The sequence below is a fragment of the Hyla sarda genome, chromosome 6, assembly GCF_029499605.1.
Source record: "Hyla sarda isolate aHylSar1 chromosome 6, aHylSar1.hap1, whole genome shotgun sequence".
Taxonomy (NCBI): Eukaryota; Metazoa; Chordata; class Amphibia; order Anura; family Hylidae; genus Hyla; species Hyla sarda.
Window position 1 is genome coordinate 204,215,944 of NC_079194.1, and position 24,320 is coordinate 204,240,263.

The following is a 24,320-nucleotide window of genomic DNA, read 5'->3' on the forward strand; positions in this document are numbered from 1 at the left end:
TTAAAGGGGTTATCCAGGAAAAAACTTTTTTTTTATATATTATAAAAAAAGTTTTTTCCTGGAATACCCCTTTAAGCCCTGCCCCCAAGAACTCCTGGATAAGGGCTCATAATGCCTGGGTTTGGTGCCTGGTAGGCGGGATCATTTTGAAAAATCAGGACTGTTTGCATGTATGAAACTCACTCTGCACTCTACATGATATCAATCCACACATAAGCAGCTGGTTAACATAAATAAACACAACAATAAAATAAAAATGTTTATATCATTGCCTATGTCTTGTAGAACTTGTAATATTGGCAAAGTATAGCACAATATAATTTAATGGGCCTGAAAAAAGTATTTAATTATATGCTGTAGGTATGTAAATTGACATCTGAGCAACTTCAGCCAGATTCCCTTGTTCAGATCATGACTTTGATGCTACAATATTGAATAAAACTGCCTGGGTAAAAGCATAATGCTATATGCTATCAGGGAACTGGATTATTCAATAACAAAGTGCAATAGTGGTAAACACAACATATTGTGGGGGTCTTAAATGTGGGATTGACTCCAACCAAAGGGTCACAAATGAAATTCAGTTAGGGCAAGGTAAAGTGACTGACAGACTCATGCCATTTTTACAATGGTATTTGCGGTCATATCACTAAATATACATAAACAAAGCAACAAAACAACTATTGGAGAAGGGAAAGTGTCACAGTGCTCCCCAGAATTGTCTTTTTATTATGTTGAAGTAGCACACGTAGCATATAGCAGCTCTTATTCCTGATTATTATCTTGGGGGATTTGTTTTCTCTTGGGTGCCACAGATTTGCAGTATACTGGCCTCCAGTTTAAGCATCATTGTCTAGGAAAACAAAATAACAATACTACAGAATTTATTATACTGGTACAGCCAACAGGACAGCTCAGTCAGTGAGCATGTTATCATGGCTATGGAAGAATTATGGATGAGGATTGAACAAAGAAAAATATTTTGACATATTATATCTCAGACAATTTCAGATGTGAAGTAACAATAACCTCTGGTATCTTTAGGTCTGATTGATGAATCTAAAAAATAAAACAAAAGAAAAAAAAGTTATTATTAAAATTCCCTTTTTGATGCCTTTCTAAAAAAACTTTGTACCTCATTTTATACAGAGATATATCAGTCTTAACATCTATAAAAGTCAATTATACAGTATAGGTTTCTAAATTACAGACTAAAGATATTTTAATGGCATTCACAAAAGATAAAAGGGAAATATTGGAGCACTTACTACGTTTAAATCCTTAATATTTGTTTATTCACTGTCCATGAGATACACAAAAAGGGCCTGAGGAAGTGCCATTTGGGAGTGAAACAGTTGTTGCCCCTGTGTTATGTCTTGTTCTCCCCCTGTCTGATTTACAACCAGCTCCCCAGTTGTTTCCCCTGGGAATGTCTGGTTCTCCCCTCACCTGATTTGCAGCCAGCTCCCCTGCATGTACTTCCCTTTTGGTGTATCTCAAGGACCGTGAATAAACAAATAATGAAGATTCAGCTGTGGTGAGTGCTCCAATATTTCCTTTCTATCTTTTGTGAAAGCCCTTTGAAGTGTCTGTTTTCTATCAATTGTGTAGCACTACTGAATGTTCTTACAAGGAAACATTGTTGTTTGATTGGGTTAATAAGTGACTCATCTGGCAGTGCCAGAAAACATGCTATATGGTGTAATATAAAGCACTTTTAACTTTATAAGTATACCAGTATACCATATGATCTGACACAGAGCTCCATATCCTCTGTATAAGTATAGAACAAATTAATAGGCATCTGCCTGATGACACCATTGTAGCCAAATATAGTACTACAACTAGTGTTGCTCGCGAATATTCGCAATGCAAATTTTATTCGCGAATATCGCATATTCGCGAATATAGCACTATATATTCGTAATTACGAATATTCGTTTTTTTTTTGGGGGGGGGGGGGGGTTCACAGTACACATCACAGTGATCACCCTTCTCTGCTTCCAGCTTGTGTGGTGTAAAGAAGGCTCTAATAATACTGTGTTAGACTGGCGTGCAAATTTTAGTAAATGCGAAAGTTTGCATATGCAAATTTTTGCATATGCAAATTTTTGCTTGTTCATTTTTTATATGCTAATTTTCGCATATGCCAATTTTTGCATATGCGAAAATAAAACGCGAATATTATGAATATGCGAATTTAGCTAATATATATGACGTATATTCGTCCATATATTCGCAAAATATCGTGAATTCGAATATGGCCTATGCCGCTCAACACTAACTACAACATCAAACACTTTCACTGATTAACATAGAAGGATATTTTATGAGGCCTGTTTATTATGACCATAGAATTCATCTCACTTTGCAAGGTCTAGTTGATGCATAGGATGGGAGTAAGGTCCAGATATCCACTAAACCCTGGTTAGCAGGATCTATGGATACATCTGTGACTTCACTAGAACTCGGTTGGCAGGGACCCAGACTGCATCACCTCACCTCTTCATAACCGGTCTGAATGCTGTCCTTAGCAATTCATTGTCTTCCATAAAACTGGCTTGTCTGTATTCCGAAACATCTTTGCTTGTCTTCATTGACCTTTCAGTTCCTGCAGACACAAAAAGGCAACATTGTCATCCCATCAGGAAATTGGCATCAGAGCTATTTTAGATGGCTTGGCAAGTTGCTTTAAAAGGTTTTGAAGGGGAGAAAGAGTCTGATTGGTTGGTACATTTCAGAGTATTGGAGATGCACAGGGAACATTTTGGAGGTGCTTGTGCCAGTGGCAGACAAGAGGAGAGTAAAGAAGGTTGTCTTATTAGGTTCAGAGATTATAAACAAAGAGTCATTAGAAGATTCTGCAAAGATATATGGAAGGAAATGGTTATGAGTAGACTTGTCTTTCATTTGTAATGTTTTGAGCTGAATGAGCAAGGGAATAAGCAGTGGGAAAATCAGAGCAGGAACAAGGAAAGAGGTGGGTTATCTGGGCAGAAGAGTTGAGGGCAAATTGGCGGAGTGCAAGAGAGTTAGATGGGATACCACACAAAGATATTACATTTAGTTTTCTCCATGTTTAGCTTTAAATAGCAGGAGGAAGAGGAGAATATGGCTGATAGATACTTTAGAAATATGTTACATCTGGGCCACTGAGGTGAATTTGAGTGTCAAAAAGAGTAGGGCTCACAGGACAGAGGATTGAGGGACACCAACAGAAAGAGGTATAGGCGGAGGTGGTGTGTAAATGGGAGAAATTAAATGTTCAGTTGGTGACGTATGAGGAAATTCAGAAGAGGGCCAAGTCTGTGATGACAAGGGATTAGAAAGCTTATAACAGGAGGTAGTGGATGACTGTGTTCAGAGCAGAGAACAGCTCTAGAAAGAGGAGCACAAAGTAACGTTGAGTGTATGTGAAAGTTAGTCCATCAGTTACTATAGTGAATGTGGTAGTGCTGGGGTTGAAAGCTAAAAAGTTGTTGAAAGAGAGATAGGACGACTATTTGACATTAGGCAATAGCTGTACAAAAAGGATGGATCAAAGTAATGGTCACTATTAGGGATGAGCGAACCGAATTTGACAAATCCGAATTTATTACGAATTTCCGGAAAAATTCGATTTGTAAAGAATACGAATATCGCGAATTGCGCAAATTGCTTCATTAAACTCCATTTAGTGCGGTCCAGGCTCCAAGGGCCGGGCATCTAAAATGGTGGATTCACATGGGGCAAGGAATCCTGGGAAGGCGGGAACAAGGGTCGGCAGGATGACCCGGTATCACATGCAGCCTATCAGCAGCCAGTAACCCCCGTGATGTCACAGCCCTATATAATCGGCAGCCATCTTTCAGACCACTCACATCAGCGTTCTATTGCAGAGAGAGAGGGACAGAGAGCAGTGTGTTGCACAGAAAAGCATTTTTACAGCAGCGATTCACCTGAAGCCCAAATCCAGCCTAAAAGCACTGATAGGGAAGGGAGAGTGATTGAGAGAGAAAGTGGAATTGCAGGTGTATTACACCAGCGATTCACCTCAAGCCCAAATCCAGCCAAGAAGCACTGATAGGGAAGGGAGAGAGATTGAAAGAGAAAGTGCAATTGTGGGTGTATTACAGAAGCGATTCACCTCAAGCCCAAATCCAGCCTAGAAGCACAGATAGGGAAGGGAGAGAGATTGAGAGAGAAAGTGCAATTGTGGGTGTATTACAACAGGGATTCACCTCAAGCCCAAATCCAGCCTAGAAGCACTGACAGGGAAGGGTGTGAGATAGAGAGAGAAAGTGCAATTTTGGGTGTAGTACATAGCGACAGCAATTGGCGGCGGCGCGGCGGCGATCCGCTCCCTGGTGCCGCGTGCAGTGATCCTGCTACGGAAGCCGGAGAGTTGTTGCCTAGCAACATCTAGAGGGCTACAGTTTGGAGACCACTATACCGTGGTCTCTAAACTGTATCCCTCCAGATCTTGCAAAACTACAACTCCCAGCATGCCCAGACAGCTTTGCAACAGCTGGAGGCACACTGGTTGGAAAATACTGAGTTAGGTAACAGAACCTAAGTGAAGGTTTTCCAACCAGTGTTCATCCAGCTGTTGCAAAAGTACAACTCCCAGCATGCACGGTCTGTAAGTGCATGCTGGGAGTTATAGTTTTAAAATGGCTGGAGGTTTGCCTCCCCCATGTTAATCTACAGGGTACATTCTCACCGGCTGGTTAACAGTAAGTTTCCTGCTTCAAGTTTGAGCTGCGGAAAATTTTCCGCCACAGCGCAAACTCCTAGCAGGAAACTCACCGTAAACCCGCCTGTGTGAATGTACCTTTAAAACACTACATTACACTAACACAAAATAAAGGGTAAAACACTACATCTACACCCCCTTACACTGTCCCCCCCCCCCAATAAAAATGAAAAATGTATGGTACGGCAGTGTTTCCAAAACAGAGCCTTCAGCTGTTGCAAAACAACAACTCCCAGCATTTTTGGACAGCCACTGACTGTCCAGGCATGCTGGGAGTTTAGCAACAGCTGGAGGCACCCTGCTTGGAAATCACTGGCATAGAGTAGCCCTATGTCCACCCCTATGCAAATCCCTAATTTAGTCCTCAAATGCTCATGGCGCTTTCTCACTTCGGAGCCCTGTTGTATTTCAAGAAAACAGTTTAGGGCCACATATGGGGTATTTCCGTACTCGGGAGCAATTGCATTACAAATTTTGAGGGGCTTTTCCTCCTTTTAACCCTTATGGGAAGGAAGAGTTGGGGTCTGCACCAGCCTGTTAGTGTAAAAAAATTTACACTAACATGCTGGTGTTGCTTTTTATTTTCACAAGAGGTAAAAGGAAAAAAAGACCCCCAAAATTTGTAACGCAATTGTCACAGCATGCGCTCCGGTCCCCTCCCCCGGTCTGGAGCGCCCTCTCCCCCGGCCTCCCTGTTCGGGATCCCGGTGCCTCCCTTGTGTCGGGGATGCGGCTGCCGTGGCGGCTGGTCCCCGCTCATGTGCCGTGTCCCTGTCTGGCTTACCTGGCTCCCCGCTCCCTGCACCGCCAGTCTCTGCCTCCCGGCGCATGCGGCCCCGCTCTCTAGGGTGCGCGCGTGTAAATGTAAGTGCCTTCTGTAAATTTAAAGGGCCAGTTCCCAATAAAGGTTACCTTCCCCTTCCTGCCCTTGCCGGATCTTTGTGCCCTTGTGCCTTAGAGAAAGCGTTCCCTACTGTGTTGTATTGCCTAGCCTGTTGCCAAACCTGTTGCTACCTACTACTCGCCCTTGAATCTTTGCTGCCTGCCCTGACCTCTACTACGTCCGACTACGCTCCTGCCTACTCCCTGTGTACCACGCCTTATCAGCTGCCAGAGAGGTCGAGTTGTTACTGGGGGATATGACCTGGTAGTTACTGCCGCAGCAAATCCATCCCGCTATGCTGCAGGCTCTGGTGAAGACCAGTAACTGCTTAGAACCGGTCCTCCAGTACAACCCGCACCATCGCCTCTCTGGTCTAGATTATCCACTACCCGTCCTGCCGGTTCGTGACAGCAATATGGAAATACCCCATATGTGGGCGTAAAATGCTCTGCTGACGCACAACAAGGCTCAGGAGTGAGAGCGCACTATGTACATTTGAGGCCTAAATTGGTGATTTGCACAGGAGTGGAGTGATTTTAAAGTGGTTCTGACATAAACGCAAAAAAATGTATACCCACGTGTGACTCCATTTTGGAAACTACACCCCTGATGGAACTTAACAAGGGGTATAGCGAGTCTTAACACCACTTTTACAAATTGTTGTTAAAGTTAGATGAGAAAATGAAACAAACATTTTTTAACCAAAATGCTGGCGTTACCCTAAATTTTTAATTTTCACAAGGGAAAATAAGAAAAAAAAGCGCCCCAAAATTTGTAACTCCATTTGTGGATGTAAAGTGCTGAACGTGCGAACTACAATGCTCAGAAGAGAAGGAGCACCATTAGGCTTTTGGAGAGAAAATTTGTCCAGAATTGAAGGCCACGTGTGTTTACAAAGCCCCCATAGTGCCAAAACAATGGACCCCCCCACATGTGACCCCATTTTGGAAACTACACCCCTCACGTAATGTAATAAGGGGTACAGTGAGCCTTTACGCCCCACAGATGTCTGATAGATTTTTGAAACAGTGGTCTGTGAAAATGAAAAATTAAATTTTTCATTTGCACAGCCCACTGTTCCAAAGATCTGTCAAACGACAGTGGGGTGAAAATGCTCACTGCACCCTTTATTAAATCCTTTAATTTCCAAAATGGGGTTACATGTGGGGGGAGTCCACTGTTCTGGCACCACGGGGGGGCTTTGTAAACGCACAAGGACCCCGACTTCTACTCCAACCAAATTCTCTCTCTCCAAAAGCTCAATGGCGCTCCTTCTCTTCTGAGCATTGTAGTGTGCCAGCAGTGCACTTGATATCCACACATGGGGTATTTCCATACTCAGAACAAATGGGTTTACAAATTTTGGGGGGCATTTTCTCCTATTACCACTTATAAAAATGTAAACTGTGAGGAAAACCCAGCATTTTAATGAAATTTTTTTTATTTATACATCCGTTTTTTTTTTCTGTTCTGGCACCATAGGGGCATCCTAAATGGGACATGCCCCCTAAAAACCATTTCAGCAAAATTTGCTTCCCAAGAGCCAAATGTGACTCCTTCTCTTCTGAGTAATCCTATTACCCCTTGTAAAAATGTAAAATTTGGGGAAAAAAATGTCTTTTTGTAAAAAAAATAAAATTTAAATTAATTCACACATCCAACTTTAATGAAAAGTCATCAAACACCTGTGGGGTGTTATGGCTTACTGTACCCCTTGTTACGTTCCTTGAGGGGTGTAGTTTCCAAAATAGCAAGACATTTTTTTTGTTGCTGTTCTGGGACCATAGGGGCTTCCTAAATGTGACATGCCCTTCAAAAATAATTTCAGAAAAACTCACTCTCCAAAATCCCATTGTCGCTCCTTCCCTTCTGAGCCCTCTAGTGCACCCACAGAGCACTTGACATACACATAGGAGATATTTCTTTACTCGAGAGAAATTTAAAATTGTAAAAATTTAAAATCTGGGTCTGCAAGAACATGCAAGTGTAAAAAATGAAGATTTTGAATTTTCTCCTTCACTTTGCTGCTATTCTTGTGAAACACCTAAAGGGTTAACACACTTACTGAATGTCATTTTGAATACTTTGAGGGGGTCAGTTTTTATATTAGGGTCAGTTATGGGGTATTTCTAATAGGAAGGCCCCTCAAATCCATTTCAAACCTGAACTGGTCCCTGAAAAATTCTGATTTTGAAAATCTTGTGAAAAATTGGAAAATTGCTGCTGAACTTTGAAGCCCATCTTCCAAAAGTAAAAACATGTCAACTTTATGATGCAAACATAAAGTAGACATATTTTATATGTGAATCAATATATAATCTATTTGGGATGTCCATTTTCCTGTTAAACAGAGAATTTCAAAGTCAAAAAAACCCAAAATTTTCTTAAAATTTTGGAATTTTTCACCAAGAAATGATGCAGGTATCGACCAAAATTTACCACTAACATAAAGTAGAATATGTCAGGGGATAGGATGTCAGATCGCCACGGTCCCACTGCTGGGGACCCCCGGGATCCCCGCTGCAGCACCCCGCTATCATTACTGCCCAGAGCGAGTTCGCTCTGTGCATAATGACGGGCGATACAGGGGACGGAGCAGCAGGATGTCATGGCTCCGCCCCTCATGACATCACGGCCCGTCCCCTTAATGCAAGTCTATGGTAGGGGGCGTGATGACTGCCATGCGCCCTCCCATAGACTTGTATTGAAAGGGGTGGGCCGTGATGTCACGAGGGGCGGAGCCGTGACGTAACGATGCTCCGGCCCCTGTATTGCCCGTCATTTCGTGCAGAGCGAACTCGCTCTGTGCTGTAATGATAGCGCAGTGCCGCAGCAGGGATCCTTTGGATAGGGGATAAGATGTCTAGGGGCGGAGTACCCCTTTAATGTGAAAATGAGCTGCCTCCTTAACGGGTTAAGTGTAACCTGTGCGTACATCTAAGTATTGTACCATTTTGTTCCTGTTAAAGTCTCAAGGGCATAGTTCCTGTGAAAGGCCACCCAAAAGTACACACCTCCTGGTATTGCAGACAAATAAGGGGAAAATGAGCTGCGTCCTTAAGGAGTTAAGTGTAACCTGTGCGTAAATGTAAGTAGTGTACCATTTTGTTCCTGTAAAAGTCTCAAGGGCCTAGTTACTGTGAAAGGCCAGCCAAAAGTACACACGTGCGGGTGTTGTAGACAAATACTGTTTTAAGCGTACTGGAGCGCTTTATACCCCCCTCATAAGTGAATACTACATATGGCCAGCCAAAAGTACATACCTGATGGTGTTGTAGACATACTGTTTTAAGCGTACTGTAGCGCATTGTGCTCCCCTCACAAGTGCATACCACATACCTACAACTAAGCGGTGTGCCATTTTGTTCCTGTTAAAGTCTTAAGGGCCTAGATACTGTGAAAGGCCAGCCAAAAGCACACACCTGCTGGTGTTGTAGACAAATACTGTTTTAAGCGTACTGGAGCGCATTGTCCTCCCCTCATAAGTGAATACCACATACGTACATCTACATGGTGTACCATTTTGTTTCTGTTAAAGTCTTAAGGTCCTAGTTACTGTGAAAGGCCAGCCAAAAGTACTCACCTGCTGCTGTTTTAGACAAATACTGTTTTAAGCATAGTGGAGCGTATTGTACTCCCCTCATATACGCACTAAGTATGTCAGGCAGAGAAGTACCAGGACATGCACAGAGGAGTGGCAGAGGTCTAAATTCATCAGGTACCGGTAGAGGTTGCAGCAGACTAGGGGCGAGTGGCAGCAGGAGTCGCAGCGAGATGCCTGAGCTCCTGGTATCAGCTAATGATCATGTCTCAACCAGCAACCCATCTGCTATCATTGACTGGTTTACTCTGTAATTCACTTCATCACAAGTGACATCTGACACCCCCAGGACATCAGTGACGTGCTGACACAACTCGATAATGCTGAAGCCGATTGCACTTGGGAGCCGGGTGCAGAAGGGCCTTTATCATCATCAGGAAAAGAGGGTGGCAGGTTGCCCATGAGGCAGCAGTTGAGACAGCAAGGTGGTAGCATGGTTGGCAGTCAGCATGGTGGCAGAAGTGGGAAGTCTGGAGCCAAACATGCTTTGCAGCATCCTACCTTCCTGGGAGGTAGTGGAACAGGGGTCCCTGGAGTCGGCGGCAGTAGCAGTCAATCAGTGCGCACTGTTGGGGAGAAAATCAGCTACTCAGCGGTGTGGCAGTTTTTCATTAAGTATCCGGAGGATGTTAACATGGCCACATGCAATTTAAAAAAATATGGTAAATGCAGAAATAGCGTTCGGCACAGCACTGCTTATTGTGGCTTTTGGCAAGTTCATATGCACCTGTGTTGGGGATAGCAACTGCAGTAAATCCGAACTGGGGTGCTCAATTTAAAAAAATGTCTTTAATCTTTTCAATTGTGGGGCCCTTTGGTCGGGTCAGGCTGCCACCCTCCAGGCTGTGTCATTCTGTCACCATATGGTCTCCTCTTGCTGCTGCCACCTCCAGGCTTGGTCATTCTGCCACATTTTGGTCTCCTCATGCTGGTGCCACCTCCAGGCGGTATCATTTTTCCACCATATGGTTTCCTTATGCTGTTGGCACCTTAAATTAAACTTTTAACATTTTAAATCAATCTAAAATATTCAATTTAAATTTTTAAAAATATCTTTAATCTTTTCTATTGTGAGGCCCCATGGTCTCGTCGGGCTTCTGACACCTCTAGGCTTTGTCAATGTGTTGCCATGTGACTCCTTGTTATATTGGGTTTTGTGGTCATACAGTATGTAAAGACTTCGAGCACCGGGGACATTAAACTTGTGAATCTAATCAAAATCTTAAAATTAAATGGAAAAAAAAACCAATGTAATCTTTTCAAGACTGAGGCCCTATGGTTGTCGATGTCATATGCGCTGAGAGGCAGGGGCTGGAACAGGTAGCAGCTCACCTGGCGAACTGCCAGCTCGATTTTAAGAAATAAGTACAAGCTTTTTCACTGCAGCCACTTCTAGTTTTATGTGTCCACTTATCCAATGGCACAGAAACTGAATGTGCTCGTGTCCAAGTTGCTGGGGCTGCAGTCTCTCCCTTTTGAAGTGGACACTCAGTCATGAGCATGGGGGTTGCTGAGAGGCAGGGGCTGGGACAGGCAGTAGCTGGCCTCGCGGCAGACCGCCAGCTCGATTTTAAGTTACAAGTATGAACTTTCTCACTGCGGCAAATTTTACAATATTGGAGCTGGAATTACCGTGGCTGTTGGCATTAGACTTACCCTCCAATGGGTCCGCAATAGGGATCGACTCAAATCGGATGAATCAAATTTTTTAAAAATTCACTCCTTTCTAGTCGTCGTCATATATTAAAGGGGTTATCCAGGAAAAAACTTTTTTATATATATCAACTGGCTCCAGAAAGTTAAACAGATTGGTAAATTACTTCTATTAAAAAAATCTTAATCCTTTCAGTACTTATGAGCTTCTGAAGTTCAGGTTGTTCTTTTCTGTCTAAGTGCTCTCTGATGACACATGTCTCGGGAACCGCCCAGTTTAGAAGACGTTTGCTATGGGGATTTGCTTCTAAACTGGGCGGTTCCCGAGACAGGTGTCATCAGAGAGCACTTAGACAGAAAAAATCAACCTTAAATTCAGAAGCTCATAAGTACCGAAAGGATTAAGATTTTTTAATAGAAGTAATTTACAAATCTGTTTAACTTTCTGGAGCCAGTGGATATATATAAAAAAGTTTTTTCCTGCAATACCCCTTTAACTATGGAATTACCACAAGTATCCAATGAAACAGGTTGGAGCGATAACAATGAGCTATAAATGATTAAAGAAAACATTTGCAGTTCCACACAGAGTAAGACAGTCGGGTGGGGGGTGGGGTCGCTGAGAGGCAGGGGCTTGAACAGGTGGTAGCTCGCCTAGTGGCGAGCCGCCAGCTTGATGCTCACCCGAATGGGTAATCAAAAAATTAAAATAAATTCAAATTGAGTTAAATTAAAATTACATAAAAAAATCTCTTTAATCTCTTAAATTTTGACGCCATATGGTCTCCCTGCTGCCACATCCAGATGCTCTGTGGCAGTGATTCTAATAGCGATACCTGTAATCTGCATGTCATACTGAATAACAGTATTATTTCACTAACACAGCACACTCCCTATGTGTTTTACGACAAGACAAAGTGTTCTACACCCCTATTGAGGCTCTCTGTAGCCCAGAACAGTCACTGTTTTAGAACAGAGCAGAAAAAGATAAGCAAATGCTGAAGCAAGATTCAAATCCAATTGGATCTAGAGGTATTTTGCCAGTGACTTAAAGAGGCTATCCAGGAATAGAGGCACAGAGCTAATTTCTTCGAAACTGCCTGCTTAACCACTAGCCACAGTGGTAACCCACCTTAAATTAAAGAAAAAAAAATAAGAAAATAGAAATAATTTATTACAGAGACAGTACAAACTTTAAAAGTGGGCAAATTAACATGATGCATTCTTAAAAATTGAGAAATCACTGGTGCTCTGTAGTGCAATAAGGCTTGGAAAAGCGTGGAAGCAGCAGGACAGAATTAAGGAATGCGCAGGCCTGTATTCTACCTGCACCGCTGTTTCTGCCTACTTGCACCATAAGGATTCAAAGTCTTATTTTTACTTGGATGGTATTTGTGCACTTCTTAACATTTGCAAAGGTCTAAAAAAATTGTTTAGATACTAAACAATTTACTTCGATATGTAAAAGCACTCCTTAACCCCTTAAGGACCCATAACGTATGCGTACGTCTCCACACACTGGGCTTCAATGACCCATGACGTATGAGTACGTCATGGCGTTTTCCGGTCTCTGCCGCTCACCGGGCGGAGATCGGAACTGCATGCCTGCTGAAATCCTTCAGCAGGCATGCCGTGCAAATGCCAAGGGGGGTCCCAAGACCCCCCATATCGGCAATTACAGAAAATTGCATGTCAATTCAGACATGCGATTTTCTCCTATTCCGGGCTGATCGGGTATCTGGTGACCCGATCACCCGGAAAATTGTGATGATCGGAGCTGTCAGTGACAGCCCTGATCATCTTGCAGGGTAGGAGTGAAGTCGCAATGCTGCGATCTCCTCCTATCCCCTGCCATTGGTCAGAATTGATTCTGACCAATGGCTGAGCAGGACAGTGGGTTGCCAACCCCCCGTTCTGGCCACCCCTGGATGTCGAGGGGATCGTGGGAAGAAGATGGAGGCCGGGTACCTTACCTGAAGATGCCTGGGAACAGCTGATCGTGGCTGGAGACTGCTGAATCCTTGCTCAGGTAGGAAAGCGACAGTGGTGGTTAGGGGGGGGGGGGGGGGTGGAATTGAAAGTGAAAGTACCCAAACCGTAGCCCTCCAGACGTTGCCAAACTACAACTCTCAGTATGCCTAGACTGCCCAGGCATGCTGGGAGTTGTAGTTCTGTAACATCTGTCCCTTCAGATTTAGCAATTTTCATGACATTTTTGAAAATTGCTGCTCTACTTTGAAGCCCTCTAATTTTTTCAAAAAGCAAAAATATGTCCATTTTATGATGCCAACATAAAGTGGACATATCGTATTTGTGAATAAAAATAAAATTTATTGGGAATATCCATTTTCCTTACAAGTAGAGAGCTTCAAAGTCAGAAAAATGCGAAATTTTCTAAATTTTCATGACATTTTGGGATTTTTCACCAAAAAAGGATGCAAGGAATGCCGAAAATTTACCACCAAAATAAAGTAGAATATGTAATGAAAAAACTATCTCAGAATCAGAATGATAACTAAAAGCATCCCAGAGTTATTAATGTTTAAAGTGACAGTGGTCAGATGTTCAAAAAATGCTGTATCCTAAGGTGTAAAATGGCTGGGTCCTTAAGGGGTTAATGCAAAATGTAGGATTGGAAGGGCAAGTGTTACTCTAGGAAATGGTATTTGAAACCTTCTCTGGGGATGTAGGGGGTCAGCCTCTTGAATGACTAAACTCCATTACACTGCACTTCTATTGAGAAAGTCCCATAGACTGTCATGCATCTTCCAGCCACAAGAGGTCACTGTTGTTGTATGTGAGAATAAGACGCAGTTGTTGTTGCTTTAAGAGAACAGATCTTTCTGGAGAGGAGGAGGAAGTCCCTGGGACTGTGTGGTGTTCGGCTCTCTATGGCTGTGCAGAGCTGAGGAAAGAGTCTGGATAAAGTGGCCTTGAAAGGGCAGATAGACTGTGTGATCCTGGGACTGAGCAACAGGATCCTGCCAGAGGAGACAGAGCTGAACTGTGATGCTACAGACTGCAGCTGAGAACCTGAGAACACCTCAAGCAAGTTACAGAGCAAGGGACAAGACTGCAGTGACCTCCAAGTGAAAGAACAAGATAAGCAAACTGCAAAGAAACCCAGACCAGTGCATAAGAGACTGCAGCTGTAGACAGCAAGGGAGAGATCCAGAGACCTGACTGCAACCACCATCACAGAGACTGAGATAAAGAACCTGTGGCCTACAGAACTGTGAGTGTGCACTGGTGCTGACCTGTGGTAGGGCATAGAGCAGGTTCCCTTAGACAGAACGTTGCAGCAACGTGTCCCGGTTAGAGGGAATCAGATAGGATTATATAGCAGAGTAGCCTTTATTTCTGTGTGTGCGTTGGCGGGAGCGCCATTTTATGTATCACGTTGCAGTTAACTTTGCTGCAAATCTATGTAAACTGTTATTTCTGTTAACATCATTCTCCGGCCATTATAATCTGTTGGTTAATAAAACCGGTTTCTACTTCAGCCTCATTGTCTGCTGTACCGTACTTGAATCCTGCACTGCGGTCCCCTACTCCTCTGACCGCTACAGGGACATCGCTTTAACCGGAAAGTGCTGCCCAGAAACTAGCACTTGGAGAGATAGAACTTTCTGCCACATTTGGTCTAAAAGATTAATTCCCCCTTTAAATGTAATTTTAACGTTTGGTGTGGACGATGTTAAACCACTCATGAGGACAGATGTATTGCTGACATTATGGCTTGATCAATGTCACCATTAAGACATCTTTCGTGTCTTTATATTTCCAATTATGACTGTACATCATGGCTTGTAATAACTTACCAGACCATGATGTGCTGTTACATCATGTGGATTCTGTAGGCACAGAAGCCCCCCCAGGAATCAATGGTAGGGGGCGGGTGTGCGAGTGTCAGCCAGTGGAGCTGTCTATGTCCAGCAATGGAAAGTGCTGAGTCATGTTACACATTCTATGGCAAAACACAAAATATGGCACTACACCAGCTATGAAACATTTCTGCATTACCACTTCAACTTCCGAGAATGAAATAAGGGCTGGTTTCGGTAGTTCAACCCCACAGAATCTACAGTCAGTAGTGTTGCATTTTTAGGACTGATAGAGGAGGGGGCATACAATCACAGGGTTCCAATGGCTACCATGGCAGCTGGAGACCGAATCAGGGCCTCTGGGCCTGCCACATATATAAGCGAGTGAGACCCAGGCACAGTTTAAGAGGCTTTGTCTTTCAGTGTATTACTGAAAGTTTTACTAAACTGCATTACAGATGGACTGCAGTCTAGTACTGTATAACAGCGATCAGACCAACTCCACTTCAAATTCCCTAAGAGCAACAGAAGGCTTAAAGGGGTACTCCGCCCCTGGCATCTTATCCCCTATCCAAAGGATAGGGGATAAGATGTTAGATTGCCGCGGTCCCGCTGCTGGGGACCCTGGGGATCGCCGCTGCGGTGCCCCGCCATCATTACTGCACAGAGCGAGTTCGCTCTGTGCGTAATGACTGGCGATACAGGGGCCGAAGCAGCGTGACGTCATGGCTCTGCCCCTTATGACATCACGGCCCATCCCCTTAATGCAAGTCTATGGCAGGGGGAGTGACAACCGCCACGCCCCCCCATAGACTTGTATTGACGGGGGCGGGCCGTGACATCACAAGGGGCGGAGCCGTGACGTAACGATGCTCCGGCCCCTGTATTGCCCGTCATTACGTGCAGAGCGAACTCGCTCTGCGCAGTAATGATAGCGGGGTGCTGCAGCAGCGATCCCCGGGGTCCTCAGCAGCGGGACCCCGGCGATCTGACATTTTATCCCCTGTCCTTTGGATAGGGGATAAGATGTCTAAGGGCGGAGAACCCCTTTAAAAAAGGTCCCTTCCCTTTGCCTCTCTCACGGTAAAATTATTTATTATTACAAAATAATTTATATTTTTCATGAAAAAAATCTTATACATAATAGGTATCGCCATACTTGTAAGGACCCATGCCATAAAAGTATAACATTATTTATCCTGTACAGTGTTCACCATTAAAAAACAAAAGTACCAAACAACTCAGTTATGGCTCTAAGAATATTGTGACGCCAAAAAAAAAAAAAAAAAAACAACATAAAAAAGCTGATTTCATTGTGAAAATGTAGTAAAGCTATTTTTTTTTTTTTACAGAAAATGTACCATAATAATACTGTGCTACAAAATATAGACAATAGGCCTCATTTACTAAGAGTGTTGGGTTTTTACTAGTGTGATCTGTTTACTATATGGATTCACAGATTTAAAAGTTGAGAAAATTTTCTGACTAGCTTTATCTAGTGTAAGGATTCCTCCTTGGGGATTAGCTCCGGGATCGTCCTGGACACTGCCACGGGACATGTTTCCACTCAATAAACACGCAGACAACGGTTATTCATGCAAGCCTGGCACCTTGCCAGCTTTATTTAGACAGGTTGCAGGTGAAAAAACAAACAAAATAAAATCCTAGACCGTCTGGTCACTGACTACACATATCAGCATGCCCTGACTACTAGCTAGTGAGCTACCCTCAGCCAGTTAACCCCTTAACGACGCAGTACGTATATTTACGTCCTGCGCCGGCTCCCGCGATATGAAGCGGGATCGCGCCGCGATCCCGCATCATATCGCGTGGGTCCCGGCGCTAATCAACGGCCGGGACCCGCGGCTAATACCACACATCGCCGATCGCGGCGATGTGCGGTATTAACCCTTTAGAAGCGGCGGTCAAAGCTGACCGCCGCTTCTAAAGTGAAAGTGAAAGTGACCCGGCTGCTCAGTCGGGCTGTTCGGGACCGCCGCGGTGAAATCGCGGCGTCCCGAACAGCTGATCGGACACCGGGAGGGCTCTTACCTGCCTCCCCGGTGTCCGATCGACGAATGACTGCTCCGTGCCTGAGATCCAGGCAGGAGCAGTCAAGCGCCGATAATGCTGATCACAGGCGTGTTAATGCACGCCAGTGATCAGCATTAGAGATCAGTGTGTGCAGTGTTATAGGTCCCTATGGGACCTATAACACTGCAAAAAAAATGTAAAAAAAAAGTGTTAATAAAGGTCATTTAACCCCTTCCCTAATAAAAGTTTGAATCACCCCCCTTTTCCCATAAAAAAAATAAAACAGTGTAAAAAAAATAAAAAATAAACATATGTGGTATCGCCGAGTGCGTAAATGTCCGAACTATAAAAATATATCATTAATTAAGCCGTACGGTCAATGGCGTACTCGCAAAAAAATTCCAAAGTCCAAAAAAGCGTATTTTGGTCACTTTTTATATCATTAAAAAATGAATAAAAAGTGATCAAAAAGTCCGATCAAAACAAAAATCATACCGATAAAAACTTCAGATCACGGCGCAAAAAATGAGTCCTCATACCACCCCATACATGGAAAAATAAAAAAGTTATAGGGGTCAGAAGATGACATTTTTAAACGTATAAATTTTCCTGCATGTAGTTATGATTTTTTCCAGAAGTGCGACAAAATCAAACCTATATAAGTAGGGTATCATTTTAACCGTATGGACCGACAGAATAATGATAAGGTGTAATTTTTACCGAAATATGCACTGCGTAGAAACGAAAGCCCCCAAAAGTTACAAAATGGCGTTTTTTTTTCGATTTTGTCGCACAATGATTTTTTTTTCCGTTTCGCCGTGCATTTTTGGGTAAAATGACTAATGTCACTGCAAAGTAGAATTGGCGACGCAAAAAATAAGCCATAATATGGATTTTTAGGTGGAAAATTGAAAGGGTTATGATTTTTAAAAGGTAAGGAGGAAAAAACGAAAGTGCAAAAACGGAAAAACCCTGAGTCCTTAAGGGGTTAAACATGTGTCTCCTGCAACCTGTTACTCACAGTTCACACCACTTCTTGGACCACTCACAGATTCCAGCTGTGTGCTTCCTCAACAGGGTCCGTGTGTCTCAGCCAGCATACTGTTTCCAAAGGGAGAGCACAGATCAGACTGAGTCTCCATCTTATATACACCTCCCTTTCCTACTGCCTCATTACTAGTGTTGAGCGGCATAGGCCATATTCGAATTCACGATATTTCGCGAATATATGGACGAATATTCGTCATATATTCGCTAAATTCGCATATCCGTAATATCCGCGTTTTATTTTCGCATATATGCGAAAATTTGCGCCTGCGAAAATTTACATATGCGAAAATTAGCATAAACCAAAATTAACATAAGTGGAAATTCGCATATGCGAATATTACATATGCAAATTTTCGCATGTGCGCAAATTCGCACGCCAGTCTCAAACAGTAGTATTAGAGCCTTCTTTAGGTCACACAAGCTGGAAGCAGAGAGGGGTGATCACTGTGATGTGTACTGTGAAAAAAATAATAATAAAAATACAAATATTCGTAATTACGAATATATAGCGCTATATTCGCGAATATTCGCAAATTCGCAAATATGCTATATTCGCGAATAAAATTTGCATTGAGAATATTCGCGAGCAACACTACTCATTACTTAAGAAGCAGGTGAGATTCTTCAGGGTGAGCAAGGAAATACACCCTTTCCTTGCCACCTTGTCACATATCCCCCCCCCCCCTTTGCTCAGACCAGTGGGAAGGAGCACATGTATTTGAAAGGCAGAAACCATCTGCCTTTTCTTTCTCTTGGACAACTTTTGTCCCACAGTCTCTGAAGTCCTTGACTTTTCTTCCGGACTTTTACCAGCCACCAATTGCAAGTCTCTCGGTCACACCTCTCCAGTACCAGGTTCTTTACTCTGGTGTGGGCAGGGTTCTTGAAATTAAGGACAGAGAGGACCCATGCTTCTAACCTGTGTCTTCTTCTGCCTTGCCGGACCTCTGCCTCTGCTTCAGAGAATCTTTCGGCCTCAGTGGCTTCACCAACCACTGTCTTGTTCTCTGTAGCTTCAGAGGTCACGGGTCCATCAGAGGACACGGGTCCATCTCAGTTTCAACTTTAGAGGACTTCCCACCTGGTTTCACCACAGTTTTGACTTCAGTGTATTTCTCACATGGTTTCACCTCATCCCTTCTAGCTTTCTCTTCAGGGGCACCAGCTTCCTCAGGTTTGGCTTTAGAGTCTTTGGCTCCTTCAGATTCTTGTGTAGAATCAGCTTCTACTACTGTTTGGCTCTTCTCTTCACCTGTAGCTTCAGTTGTGCCATTCTCTTTACTCATAGCTTTTGAGGTTGACTCTGGTTTAGCTTCTGCTTCTGAGGATTTCTCTGCCTCAGCATTACCTTCAGAATTTTTGGTCTGCTCAGGTTCAGAGGATTTCCCACCTGACTTTTCCTTAGTCTCCACTTCAGAGGATTTCACACCAGGTTTCAGCTCAGTCCTAGCTTCAGAGGACTTCTTACAGGGCTTCACCTCAATCTTAGCATTGGAGGACTTTTTACCGGGCTTTAGAGAAAGCATCCCTGTATCCCGTAACTTCTGCCCCAGAAGCCTTTCTTGAGCCAATTCCACCATAGCCTGGTCTCTGCTCTCTTTTAGAACTTCCTGGTCCTCTTCCTTTTTCTCACATTTTCGCTGCTTACACTGGAGCTTAGTGGACTTCATCCTCTTACTGTCATGTAACTCTGTCAAGTCCCTGACAGTAACTTCCAAAGACAGCAATTGTTTCCTCAACTGTTCATTGTCCGCCAGCACAGCCTCCTGCTCTTAGAGTTGCGCTCCCAGCAAAACCAAGGCAGCTACGTGGGACCTTCTGCGCGTTTCATTCTGCGCTTCCAGGCTCTCTTTTAAGATCTTCATGTCATCTTCCAGCTTTATATATTTCAGCTGCTCACTCTTGAGCTTTGCAGAGATCATCTTCTCACTGTCCAGCAACTGTTTCCTGGTCTTCTCTAACTCATTGATAGATTTTCCACTCTCACCAATCTGTTCAGATAGATCTGAGATCCCCTGTTGCAAATTCTTGTTTTCATGTTGCAGAGTCTCAACTTTTTCAACGGCCTCCTCATACTGCTCACGGAGCAAGTCATTGTCATGACGAGCAGATTGAAGAGCATGTGCAAGGGCATTCTTCGCCTTGACTTCCTCCTCAAGTTGTCTCTTAGTTTTAGAGACACTCTCCAGATTGCTGGTAAGATCATCAACTTCCATCTTCATTTCATTCTTCTCTTTTTCAATTTTTTCCATGGCTACCAGCCTAGCATTGTGATCACTCCGCAGAGCCTGATGTGCACCATGTAGAAGAGTCACTTCTTCCTGGAATGACATCCGCTTGGCCAGACTCTGCACTTCACTCTCCTTGCTGGTCAAAAGACCCTGGGAGCGGGACAGTTCATCCTGCAGAGCCACAAACTCACTTCTGTGGTGCTCCATGACTTTTTCCAGCTGAAGCCTCGCTTCATGCTCTTTCTTAAAGTCAGCAAGCGATTTGTCCCTCTCCTCAGTCAAGCGATGTACCTCTTTTTCTTTCTCCGTCAACTTCCCAGAAACCATCTGTCAGGATTCTTCCAGATTCTGGATCTGCTTCAGTTTTTTCCCAAGGCCAGCTCCTATTTTCCGAGACTGACAGCGGTCTCCTCACTCTCGCTGTTAGACCTTGAGATATCCTCTGGTCCTCTGTCAGACACTCGACCCAGCAATTCTTCATCTCTAGACGAAGACTCCCCCTTTTTCGGGGTTGCGGCCACTTGTGCCTCGTTATTATAATCAACAACAGGTGCCACCGACACCTGGCACTCTTCCTCTCCCACCACGTTGGCAACGCTGGAGACTCTTGCTAAACACTTCCGTCGGACCGGCAATCCCTTGGCGGTAAGTTTGTTGCCCCTAGCAACAACTTCAATGGCTCTTGGCACCAGCAAGTCAGGGTGATTCCCGAACAGTTCCTCTGAACTGTCTTTCGGCTCCTTGGCAGACTTTTCTTTTGTCTTGTCACAGTCTCTCCACGGCCAGGCAAAAACGACTAGGGCTCCTGGGTCTGCAACAACATCTGGTCCAGTGGTTCGACCTTCCTGGTTACAACCCCTCTCTGGTCCAGACGCCACATCTCCTTCACATAGGACTCTGTCTGTGACCGTAAGCGCAGCCCCCAGCTTCACCGGTACTCTCTTTCGAAGTTTTGTTTTTTGCGCAGCCATCTCCGTAGCTTCTATTCCAGTCAACTTGACTCGTGGACTGTTCTTCAGCTTCCCTAGTGGTCTGGTACACTCCCAACTGACATATACCTAGGGTCTGATGACACTCCCCGTCCTCATCCTCTGCTGAGTTACTGTCCCCTGCTATGTGGTGAAAACCAAGTGTTGTGAGCCTATCAGGTGTTCCTGCTCTAGTCACCTGACTATCTTCCCACAACTGCTGAAAAAACGGAAAATCCTTCCCCAGCACTACTTCATACTCTAAGGTAGGCTCTATTGCAACCTTGTGACTTATGGTACCATTGGGAGTAGAAATACACACATTAACTATTTTATAACCCCAAATACCGGCTTGTATAGACATTATAGCGGGGTCTGGCTTTCTGACGCTGGTCTTTACCAGACTTTTTACACATTTTGGATCTATCAAAACCATTGTCTTTTTACCTTCTATTTCCAGCTCACACAGGTTTTCTTTTGTCCTGCGAGAGGTGGCAGCAGTACTCTTTACATCAGAACACATTAACATAAGTGTTTTAAGAAAAACATTATCAGCCTGCATGGGTTCACAATATACAGCACCATTCACACAGTCCAGTAGAGACACCCCAGTCCTCACTACTTCCGGAACCTTTGTGTGCGAACTCTCAGGTGCACTCTCAGCATCCCACAGCTGCCAGAAATACGGAAAGTCTCTGCCCAGTACAATTTCAACTGTAAGTTCCGCACATATCTCCATCATATGGCTTACTGTCCCTAAACATGTATCAAAGGTAATTTGAACAGTCTTACCGGGCTCCGGGCAGGACTTCACAAATGGATTTATTTCTGTCATAATCCGAGATACAGTCTGGCAACAATCCAAGTCCACCCACAGTGGGACTCCGCCCACCAACAACTCATGGGACCTCGGCTTCATCCTGGCGACCACCGGATGTGGCCCACATCGGTTGCCCCCAGCAACAGCCTGCCGATGTCCTTTTTCCAGAAAAAAAAATATCAGTCCGTTGCCCATAGCAACGCTCCTCCACAGACAACATCCTGTGCTGGAACTCCTATGCTGGGCTCCTCCGACTTGCAATCTTGCAGGGGGTTGCTCCTAGCAACGGCTCCTCTCCAACTCGCCCATTGGTTGCCCTTGGTGACGGGTTGCCCTTGGCAACAGCGTGCCCGCATCCTCCACCAAAATGTAAGGATTCCTCCTTGGGGATTAGCTCCAGGATCGTCCTGGACACTGCCACGGGACACGTTTCTACTCAATAAACCCGCAGATAACGGTTATTCATGCAAGCCTGGCACCTTGCCAGCTTTATTTAGACAGGTTGCAGGTGAAAAAACAAACATAATGCAGGAAAAAAATTAAATGACTGAGTCTCCATCTTATATACACCTCCCTTTCCTACTGCCTCATTACTTAAGAAGCAGGTGAGATTGTTCAGGGTGAGCAAGGAAATACACCCTTTCCTTGCCACCTTGTCACACTAGGTAAAAATTTCCAGCCATTTATTCACATCATTATCTGTGAATTCAATAGCTAATAGGTCAGGTTGTGAAATCACGCCTTTTTTGGGCCGACCACGCCCCCTTTAAATCAGACCACACCCATTTTGTGGCATCTCACAATGCAATGTTTGGATTGTCGGATTTTCCTGGTACAGACTGGTGCTGGCATGTCGCAGATACTATGCAACAAAATAAATCAACAAAAACTAGTCGGTTTTAGCTTAGTAAATGAGGGCCATGGATATGTCAATTATACCACATGTTGAACGTCATAAAAAACATGCAAAACAATTATAAAATTTTTTACATCCAGCCTTTCTAAAAATTTCATAAAATGATCATGTGAAAGAGTTGACCCACGAAAAATAAGTTCTTACTCAGCTCCGTTGGCTGAAAAATAAAAAAGTTATCCGAATACCGTGATGCAAAAAAAAAATTGTTTCTTATGTCTACGCACCTCAACTCTTTTGCAAGCCCAATATGGTACCTGAATAATTGCCCTAATAAAACAAAGGCCCCAAAATCCACATGCTGGACCTTTATTTCTGAGGCCTATGTGCATGTCAAGCAGCGCATTAAAGGGGTATTCCAGGCAAACACTTTTTTATATATATCAACTAGCTCCAGAAAGTTAAACAGATTTGTAAATTACTTCTATTAAAAAATCTTAATCCTTCCAATAGTTATTAGCTTCTGAAGTTTTCTGTCTAACTGCTCTATGATGATGTCACGTCCCGGGAGCTGTGCATGATGGGAAAATTTCCCCATAGGAACTGCACAGCTCCCGGGACGTGAGTCATCATTGAGCAGTTAGACAGAAAACAACAACTCAACTTCAGAAGCTATTGGAAGGATTAAGATTTTTTAATAGAAGTAATTTACAAATCTGTTTAACTTTCCGGAGCCAGTTGATATATAAAAAAAAGTTTTTGCCTGGAATACCCCTTTAAGGCCACATATGGGATGTTTCTAAAACTGTGTGAATATAAACTATAAAGATAGATATTGGCCCTGATTTACTAAGAGTGTTGTGTGGTTTTCTTTGTGGGTTTTAATTCCGTACAATTTTTTTCCCACGGTATTTATTAAGGTTTTCCTACATTTTGCACTTTTCCCTACATTTTTCTCTATTACACATGCTCTGATCTGTTGGGTTTTCCACAGCTCAAATCCACCACATTTTCTGTGGAAACCTAAGTAAATATGTTGTTTTTTTTTTTTTTTATATTGAAGGGTGCAGGGGTGCAGTTTTTGAAATATGGTGATTTATGGGTGTTTATAGCATCCAGGCATCTCAAATCCGCTTCAGAATTAAACTGGCCCCTAAAAAAAATTTGAAAACTTTTGAAAATTTTTATCAATATGAAAAATTGCAGCTAAGTTTTTTACATCCTAAAAAGGATATTTGCCAAATGCTGGCAACATAAAGTAGATACATTGTTAATGTGATTCATTAACTAGTTTATGTAGCATGACTTTCTTTCTTACAATCAGTCAATTTAAAATTTAGAAAATTGCTAATTTTTGGGGGGCAGAATTGAAACATTTTCTACAAATGTTAGCTGAAGTTATCAATTTAAATTTGCAACAAACATAAAGTAGAATTTTTCACACAAACATTTTCAGAATCATTTTAATAAGTTAAAGCATCAGAAGTTATTGATAAATTGAAATTTTAAAACTTTGCCTTGCTCCTTAATGGGGTACTCCACTTTGAGACATCTTATCCCCTATCCAAAGAATAGGGGATAAGATGTCTGATCACGGGGGTTCCGCTGCTGGGGACCCCCGGGATCTCGGCTGCAGCACCCCACTGTCATTACTGCACAGAGCAAACT

The 24,320-nt window shown here is 43.5% G+C and overlaps 1 protein-coding gene across 1 annotated transcript in view; it reads right to left on the reverse strand.

Annotated features, from left to right (window-relative positions):
* Positions 1–257: 257 nt before the first annotated feature.
* Positions 258–24,320, reverse strand: part of IRX6 (iroquois homeobox 6) — a 69,503-nt gene continuing 45,440 nt past the window's right edge. The window contains exons 7-8 of the mRNA XM_056528404.1: positions 2,503–2,611; positions 258–1,059 (exon numbers count right to left, since the gene is read on the reverse strand). Coding sequence (XP_056384379.1) covers positions 2,594–2,611 — 18 coding nt within the window. The 3' untranslated portion in view covers positions 258–1,059; positions 2,503–2,593. The remainder of the gene's footprint in view (positions 1,060–2,502; positions 2,612–24,320) is intronic.